Here is a 9411-nt window from a genome sequence, read left to right on the forward strand (position 1 = left end):
CCCTGTATTCTCAGAAGCATTGTGTTCAGTGTGTAGACCAGTGCGTGTAATGTGCTGCATGCACAAAGGACTCTCGCTCTTGCTGCTGGAGTGGACATGAACAATACCTCGAGCCCCATGGGCCACATTACAGATTCGCATAAATGGACGACAGGAGGAGCGCAGGCAGCCTCAGACTAATGGAGAGGAAAACCACAGGGGCGAGTGAGCTGAAAGCTACATCCTGATGTCATCCGGTATTTGGGCAGAATGTCAGAACCTTGAAATGTTCGGAAATCTGTTTTTGAATGCCCAGAAATTAGACCTGTGTGTTCGTTTACCCATGACTAAGACAGAGGTGTCAACTTCTTTACAAACACAACAAACAACCCTCTAAAAGAAAATATAAACTCACATTTATTTCTCAGCATTTTGGTGAAACTTTATTGTTTCTGAACTCTTCCGGATTCAAAAATATTACAAGATGAATTTGAAAAAACAAGATGAGCCTTTTTACTGTTTATTTTAAGCAAATTTGATTTGAAATGAAATTCCAGCTGCCATTAGAAGAAGGAACACAGAGCACACGAGTGTTTTACAGTTACATATTATATTATATAAGTTTCTTTAATACTTGGTGGAATAAGAACCAACCCCAAGCATGATAATGTTTCCATAAGTTTGTGATTAATAAACAAAATGCAATATGTAATATAGAGAAGGTCCCAAAATATTTTCCATTCTTCGGGTGCTTCTACGGATGTTAAGTCTCCAGTGCTGCAGCTCATCCTCATAATGAAACATCATCATGCAATAATAATGTCAGCGTGGTATTCCATTAGGATACAGACCAGGGATTCCCCATATCCCTTGTTCTTTAGTGGCTGGATACGCACTGCCACACTTGTCCTAAATGTCCAGCACGTGGTCGAGATATGAGATGTAACAAATCGCGAGTCGCAAGATTTCAATCTTGGACAACTTTTTGTCTGGCGGGAGCGTTGGGAGCAGTTTCCTTAGTTCTGCAAAGGCCACATTGAAGGCTACAACACGGACCCGTTCCCTGGTGGCATGCGCAGATCGATATTTGGCTGTGGCGCGCCTCTTGCGCCTCTTCTCCTCCTTGGAACGCACTTTGGCCTCTCCATCGTGGGTTCCGACCGGCATGGACCCACACTGCGCACCGAGGGAGTCCAGAAGGGTGTCCGTGTGTCCCCAGGGGAGATCAGACTCCTGATGATCACCGCTGAGCATCATATCAAAACCTCTGTTAAAAATAGAATAAAAAAAATACTACTAGGCAAATGAAACTGAGGCAATACTGTAATTCTATAAAACATGCACAAATCATGGATGCAAATATGAAAACATTTTATTTTCTTCTGGCTTTTCCTCATTAAATGGCAATTAGGAACAAATGCAGGGATATGAGAGACTCCTGCTGCCCTTCAGTGGAGAATCTGTAGTATTACCACTATAGCGACGCTGTCCGAGGTACTGAAACATCAAGACAAGAAAACAAAGCGAAGCAGCCCTTGTTTGTTTTGCAAAAAACAACTGGTATAATAAGAATAGCACACATTTATGATATATTTCCTGAAGATAATATCTATATGTAGAAGAGTGTGCAAGAGGAACATCGGATTGTTTGTGTTTTTATCTGGTAATGTTTCAACTTTCTTGCAGATTTCGACGAACCAAACAAAAAAACAAAAGAAAAAAACGAAAAACGCGCAGAAGACCTTGGAGTAACGACCGTGGAAACAAAAAACAAGGCTGAACTTACCTTGTGCATTCGAGGAGAAGGTTTCATCTCATTCAGCAATATCAAATATTTAAGCTGCAGGTAAAGTTATCTCGCCAGCAGCCTTCATGGTCTCTGACTCTTGATTTACCCGAGTGGAGAAAAATAGCTGAAAACTGGACTTGAAGTGGAGTAAAAATCAGCCCACCTCGTCTTTCCCTTCCACCACACTGTCACTATTGTATGGCTCCATTCAGCAGCAGCATTTTTTGGTCTTCTTCACCCCCACCTCCCCTATGCTTCCTCGCCTGTCTGTGCGCAGGATTAGACACTCTCGTCTTACTACACGGAGCTCAGAGACGACAAGCAAGACGGATGACGCTGTCTTCTTTCGCTTTTATTAATCAGCAGGTAAAAATAAAACCTGCCTGAGTCCCCGCCCTGTTTTATGAGATTTGTTTTTGCAGACGGTTCATTTGAAAGGTTAAAATCCAGTCCACTACATTGAAGGTCCACTTGACGAAAACTTCTGCTAGTGACGTCACATTCCCCTGGCTCTTATTAGCAGAAGGTCAAGTGAGCACCTGGGTCTACACAGAAGGAAATCAAAAAGCCGGTGGAATATCTGCTGTAATAGCCTTGACCTGATGCAAGACTGAGTCATATTTGTGAAACTGGAGAATTAGAATGTGACAAGATTGCTGGTAGAAAGCTGTGGATCTGCAAACCAGTGTGCACAACTCTTGCTTTGGACTCAGGAGGGGAAGCGTTTTTACTTATACATATGAAAATCTAATTTCATGCAAGCTATGCATACCATGCATTAATATCTATTTTTATATTGAGGATTCGTTTTTGTTTTTTATACCTCGTCTGGTCCAGTGTGCTAGTTGCAAATCTGCGGCTATGACATTTTGATCTGCTCATTTCTGGAAATGTCAACGCTAATCATTACTAACATAATCACTGAGAGTAAATCACCACTGAGCCTCCACCTCTGTGGTAGTGGAAAATGTTTCCTCAGACGCTGTCAGAAATGGCACAGTAAATGCTCGACTGGATCGTGTGAAGTTATTGAGATGGCCTTGGCATATGGCTAACATCATTACCGTTCTCTCGAAGCCGCTGCATGACCATTTATGTGTTGTCGATTTGAAAACGGCGTTTTTTACTCGTTGACCTTCATTTGTCTTCTTTGACTGCACAGTTTGGCTTAATGTCAGCAGATTCTGGAGATGCTCAAACAGTTGCTCAGATCTAATGACTGACTATCTATCTATCTATCTATCTATCTATCTATCTATCTATCTATACATGTACATATAGAACCTGAGTCAACACCACATTATTCAATTCAAGCAGCTGTGACCATAAAGTCTAACTGGTCTTGTATCATCTCCTCCTTTTCTTATTGGTTCTTCTGGGTTTAGCTTCTCATCTGTCTCAGTCTGGACACCATCTGTTTAAAGGACACAAACCTCATATTTACATCTCCTTATTCTCATCTGTTCATAACACTCATGCAAACCCGGGCATTATGAAAATGCATTTGCTAAATATTTTTCTTACACACAATAAAATTACAAAAAAACAAAAATCAAACTAAAATTCCTGTTTTTGTCAAAGCTTCTATTTTTACTGTGAAGAAAATATGCTTTAGTATCCCCCCCCTTTCTTTTTCTTATTTTCCAGAACTTTACCTCCATCATCATTTGTCAGCTTCTATAATGAGTTTGCAGCAAACAGCACAGTAAATGTGAATGAGTTACAGTTTTTCTCAGTCGCTTTGGTGCGTTTCTCAGATCAGAATTGAAATTCTCATAACTATTAGTTCAACCTCCACAACACTCAGTCATTTGTGCACATCGTAGTAGCAATTTCTCCTCTCTCTGAACAAGCTGCAAATGATTTTGGACATGAATCAGTTGCTTCCATACATTTCCCTGCTGCTTTCTGACATTTCCATTTGCTTATGTCATGTCAGTCAAAAGTAATCATACCTATGGATGCTGAATAGTCGTTCCCAATAAAACTAATAGTCATACATCCATTGCTTGAGTCATCACACACAAAATTGTTGAACTAGTTATCACATGTCAAATATTGGCCATCTGTCAAGCAAATCCTATACCTTTCTGTATCATTTTTCCTGGAAATGTCTCCGAAATTGAACAATTGATCTCAGGTGAATTACAGCTGTCACTCATGAGGTTGTTCACTGTCAATTATGGATGAATCCTGTGAATCCCCAATTGGCAAGCATATATAAACTGCGCAGGAGCTAGTGTGTAACATTTCTACACTTCTGTGACACAAAATGGAAGGTCAGCACCGTGGAAGAGGGGTGAGGATGCGGGGAGGAAGGGGAAGGGGAAGAGGGAGAAGAGGCAGATATAGGCGGATTCCTAATGAAATAAGGGCTACAATTGTGGACCATGTTGTCAATCACGGCCTCACCATGGAGGAGGCTGGTCGAAGGGTGCAACCCAATATTGGAAGAACTACTGTCAGTTCAATCATTCAAACATTCCGTAGGGAAAACAGGTATGCAAACAGTAATACACTGTACTGTGCCATCTCAGACAACGGCGTCCTCACCCATATCCCCCTTCTTGGTCCATACAATACCCAACATCTCCTGACATTTTTAGACACTCTTTACAGGGACCTAGTCCCTGAGAATGAGAGAGGTGGAGGCCAACTCAGCAAGTATGTTGTTGTCTGGGATAATGTCCGTTTTCACCACTCCCATCAGGTCAGAGAGTGGTTTGCAGCACATGACAGAATTCTGGTTGAATATCTCCCTCCATATTCCCCATTCCTTAATCCAATAGAGGAGTTTTTCTCTGCCTGGAGGTGGAAAGTTTATGACCGGCATCCACATGAGCAAATGGCCCTGCTAGCAGCCATGGATGCAGCATGTGACGACATCACAGCAGGGTCCTGCAGAGGATGGATTCGCCACTCCAGGAGATACTTTCCTCGCTGCATTGCGAGGGATAACATCTGTTGTGATGTAGATGAAAATATGTGGCCAGACAGACAGGAACGTCTGGATGTGCCAGAATGATTTACTGTACTGTTACATGTGCTGTTTATTGTTCACATTAGTGCACAGCTCTACCAAATGGGTGATTTTATGTTTACATGTATTCTACAGTGCACAAGTGACTGTAGCATATTTTTCTTTTGCACAATTCTGTAGGATTACAAACACTTCTACACAATGGAAATGTGAAACGTACGTATTCAGTGTCTCAGTTACTCCCAAGACTCCCATAACATCTACAGTGACTTTACTGCACATTTCAGATGGCTGTACAGGTAGGCCATAGTGCTGTCGTCAGCATTTTCAGGTGTCACCAATTGTTTTTGCAATGGGAAACACTGAAATTATAAACTGTCATAGTGGAAACATGACAATGCCATTTGACTATCTTGTTCATAAAGATGGTGTCAAGACTTTTCATTTTGATGGCACTGACAGTTTCATTGACATGGATACTTGCTTTTGAGGTATGGATAATCAATTCTGTGCATGTGACGTGCTTTTGCAGGCTATCCACTAGGTTTTGCAGTTTGCACTAATTGTTTTGGGAAATGCACTAACTGCTGTGCAAATGTTAATGGTGTTCTGAGGAACGCACCAAAGCGACTGAGAAAAACTGTAAAGTAGTTAAGGTTTATTGTGTTTCCTATTCCTTCCCCTCAGCCTGGTTAACATCTGCTGTCATATTTTGTTTCTGCTGATTTGGACTTTGGTGGCATCTAATCAACCAGCTCAGTCCTCATGGTGACAGGGAAGGAAACAAAGAGGGCAACGGAGGAGGGGAACGACAACAGTGAACAAAAACAACAGACAGAGAGAACTCTGATGACTGAAGACAACATCAACCTGTGAGCAAATGTTCCGAATTATTATCAAGCTTTGCTGTAAAATTTAAGCTGACATTAAATAATTAGTAAAGTAGAGAGATAATTTTATTCTGTACACTTCCAGTACATAAATTTTACTCACTGCAATGCCAGTTGGCTTGGCACAGCTTCATAAGCTACTATAAATGCTGAGGAGGAGGAGGAATACACGGGCAAATATATATATATATGTGTAATAATTAATACAGAGAAGGTTCAATAGAAAAGATGAGCTAATTATTTGTCATTTATTAGTTTATTTGGGGTTCAACACAGGGTCAAAAATAATGTATTAACAAGTTTTCTACTGTCACACAGAAGTGTGCAACATGTTAGAGATAGAGGGAGACATTAACCATAGAGAACTTTTTCATGCTTGTGCTATAACATCAAACAAATATCCGGGAGGTTTGTGTGTCATCCACTCGACAGAGAACACAGGGCAGTGTTTCCCTGCTAGACACTGCCACAGTTCAGTGAACATCTCTTCATGGTGTTGCCTTCAGGGGCTTTGAATTTGAAAAAATCTATTTGCTTGACAAACATATAATAAGTGACTTATTATCCAGATAAAAAAAAAAGTACTGAGGGAGGATCAGGAAGGGGCTGGGCGAGCGCGCTGGCACGCACACACTGACTAATGTAGAGAGAGAGCAGAGATGTGCCTTTTAAAAAATGCATCACTTTACAAAGGCACAAAATGTGAAAATATAGATTAAAAATGGCAAATGGCAACATGTACTTGTGAAGAAACTGCATACATACCAGAATCTTGCACTGTTACTAACTCTGTGTTTCTCAGTATGACTCCTTAAAAAGGAATTTTAGGGTTTAAAGTTTCAGAGCCAGTGTAATATTGCTCCAGGACATCCCCATGGATCTTTTCCTAAAGGCTGATGCAGCAAACCCATTTGTTTCGCTGCCAGGCAGCAGTGCTGAGGTGGTGCCAAAAGTCTCCCAGTAAATCCTGGACTTGTGTTTACTTCTGGTCATTGCAGTGATTAAGCCAGTGACATTAATCCGTGAAAGGTTGCAGTATGCATGCTTCACAATGATTCTGTTCTGTCAGTAGCAACAAATCATGACTCACCATCTGGATGCCCATTACTCACTGTTGATTTTTACAGTTTGTGATTAAACCATAAACTGCATCAAATCAATGTGTTGGGTCCTGAGAATCAAATAATGTCGCCATCTAGTGGTAAGTCAGAAGTACTCAATAGGAAAAGTGGAGAATGGATAATTATTTGTGTTATTCAAATATTTGTAATTCATATTAAATATATTCAGCAAACGCTTTATATGAAGTATTACCTAAACATGATCCAACAAAACAGTTTTTGAAGGATCGACAGCACAAGTCAGGATGGCCGAGCGGTCTAAGGCGCTGCGTTCAGGTCGCAGTCTCCCCTGGAGGCGTGGGTTCGAATCCCACTTCTGACATCATCTGTTTTGTGTAAAACTGAACAGTTTCCAATATGACATCTGCGACCGAGGCTTTGAACTATGAAAAGTTTATAAATCGTCATATCGGGGTCCTGGTTGATGTCATATTGTTCAAAATGAATCCACTAGAGGGCACATCTGGCTCTTTTCACTCTGTGCATCCAGTAAAGTGCCATAGAAGTCTCAGCGAATAAAGGAAGATTTAAAAAAGAAAATCAAGCTGTTGCTTTTTAAATGAATTCTTCAGACTAAGCTCAGTGCCTCATACAGTGAACCATGAACTGCTTCTTGTTTTAAAATCACAGTTTTTAGAGTGATCGAGTTGCTTGTTATTATTTATCAGTGATGTCAGCGGAAAATAGAATGAATTATTTAGTGAAAACATATCGTATGTATGTCTAGGTAAAAGGTTTCAACACCTCTTACTTCTCAAGCACATACGATTTCCAGTCCAACTTTAAAGGGAAAAAGGTTAATATTAATAAATGAATTAATTTTATATTTTCATTATAACTTTTTTAAATTTTTACATCTTTAGTTGTGACTCCATAGCTGCTGTTACAAAACTTCTCGAATTGTTGGTGGAAACGTGTGGATCTGGTTCCAGATTGGGCACAAGCACCAAATATATTCCCAATAACATTTATTAAGCTATTTATTTACATCTATCTATTCTTTTTTTAATCAATATTTTAATACTGCTATATATCTTTAATTTGTATGTAAGTATTTGTTTTTACTTTAGAGAAATAGTAATACAACTGCAAGACTTTCCATTGTCCACACGATGGCACTGCAACTCACCTTTTTCTATTAATACCCATATAGATAAGATTGATATGTAATTATGTTTGCTTCTTTTAATGCCCATAATTTACATGACCGCAGGCTAAACTACAATCTAACGATGGTTTCATCTGTGTGTAACTATGTGTTTTGAAGCCCCACTGCAACATGTGATCAACCACGAAAACCCACTCCTGGTAATTGTGCAACTGTAGATTGAGAGGATCACTCAACCACCGGACTCACGTAAGCACAGCAGAGCACACAATGCTGCAACAAAACAGCCTGGGATCGAGTAGCTGGATGTATCGCTGTAAAAACATACCCCCCAGCAAAACACATGATCCCTGTCTGTTACAACAAATGTACAAAGGGAGGGAATGCTATGACAAGCTCAGTAAGAAGCACAGTCAAGAGCAGCACACTAGAGTGAAGTTTAAGAAACAGAAGAGCCACAGAGATGACATAAAACGTCTCATAAACACTAAAATGCTCCGCAGTTTTCCAAAAATCTAAGAACTGCTTTGACAAATGTCTGCCAGTCATTAAAGATGAAGTCAGGCTCAATAAACTAGAAAAAAAAGACAGACCACAGAATGAAACATAGCTGACAGTGCTTAGGCTATACTGTATGTCTCATTCAAGTGGCATGCTGCTATGTGTTAATATGCAGCAGTTGCTGGTTACCCACCTCCTCCTCACAGTGGCTGGGATAGAGAGACTTAGGACAGCCTTTGGTCCCAGATGTATGCCAGCTCACATCTGCCTTTGATGCCTTGTGCTGGCTCTAATTTTTCTTTTCTTTTCTTTTTTACAGGGCAACTTCCATGAGTGGGCTTCACCTCCGGCAACTGTTTCTTTGCAGAAAGCTAATGCAAAGGAAAACAGTGCTGGAGACCAGTAACAGAGTGAGATGATCACTCAGCCACATCTGTTTCATGTGGCTTGAAGACTTCAGGAGTGGCACACCATACTGAAAAACCCCAAAGACAAAGAAAGAAGCACACACGCTCAAACATCTACAGTTGCTGCACAATAGACCACACATGCAGAAACGCAGACAAACATGGGCTCTGTCTCTCTCAGGATTGGTCCAAATGGGAAAAAACTCACATTGTCTTGAAGCAGAAGAAATACTTGGATTTTTTAAGTTTAAAATAGGCTAAATCTCCAACTTACTTTCAGTGAATCCACATAAAAGTGCTACCCATTCTCAGTAACAGATATATGGAAATAAGAGGCATGAGAATTAATCCTCCAGTGGCAGCTGGCTGATTGATGACCTCGATTGCTAACTGAGAGCACCTTAGTGTGGCAGAGCTAGATGGGCATAGACAAACAGCTTGTTAGGCTTCACACTAGCCTGAGCAGCTTGCACACATTAGTAAGCCATCATTCATAGCTGACACTTTGCCTCAGAAAAAGGAATTTTCTTTGTCTAGTTTTTGCTGGTAATTGTGAAAAGTTTTGCTTCTGATTAGACTTAATCTAATCTAAATATTTCTTTTCTTGGCAGCTTGGAAAGCCTTGACTGTGTATGC

At 40.5% G+C, this 9411-nt stretch overlaps 1 protein-coding gene and 1 non-coding gene across 2 annotated transcripts; one reads left to right on the top strand and one right to left on the bottom strand.

The window, feature by feature from the left end:
* Positions 1-454: 454 nt before the first annotated feature.
* Positions 455-1995, bottom strand: LOC147311485 (helix-loop-helix protein 1-like). The gene is made up of 2 exons (XM_086267340.1): positions 1766-1995; positions 455-1246 (listed from the first exon to the last, which is right to left on the bottom strand). The coding sequence occupies exon 2, from the start codon at positions 1234-1236 to the stop codon at positions 889-891; it is 348 nt and encodes a 115-aa protein (XP_086123466.1). The 5' UTR covers positions 1237-1246; positions 1766-1995; the 3' UTR covers positions 455-888.
* A 5003-nt stretch (positions 1996-6998) lies between these two features.
* On the top strand, positions 6999-7081 carry trnal-cag (transfer RNA leucine (anticodon CAG)). The gene has a single exon. It is a non-coding gene; the product is annotated as a tRNA-Leu (tRNA).
* Positions 7082-9411: the final 2330 nt, after the last annotated feature.

Source organism: Aulonocara sp. 'chitande type north' Nkhata Bay, linkage group LG16 (assembly GCF_057382095.1).
Source record: "Aulonocara sp. 'chitande type north' Nkhata Bay isolate Kocher_YH1m ecotype deep benthic linkage group LG16, A_spYH_male_GT1.1, whole genome shotgun sequence".
NCBI classification, from domain to species: Eukaryota; Metazoa; Chordata; class Actinopteri; order Cichliformes; family Cichlidae; genus Aulonocara; species Aulonocara sp. 'chitande type north' Nkhata Bay.

Coding starts and splice junctions, on each gene's coding strand:
- LOC147311485 (XM_086267340.1), bottom strand. CDS start 1,236: ATGATGCTCAGCGGTGATCATCAGGAGTCTGATCTCCCCTGGGGACAC.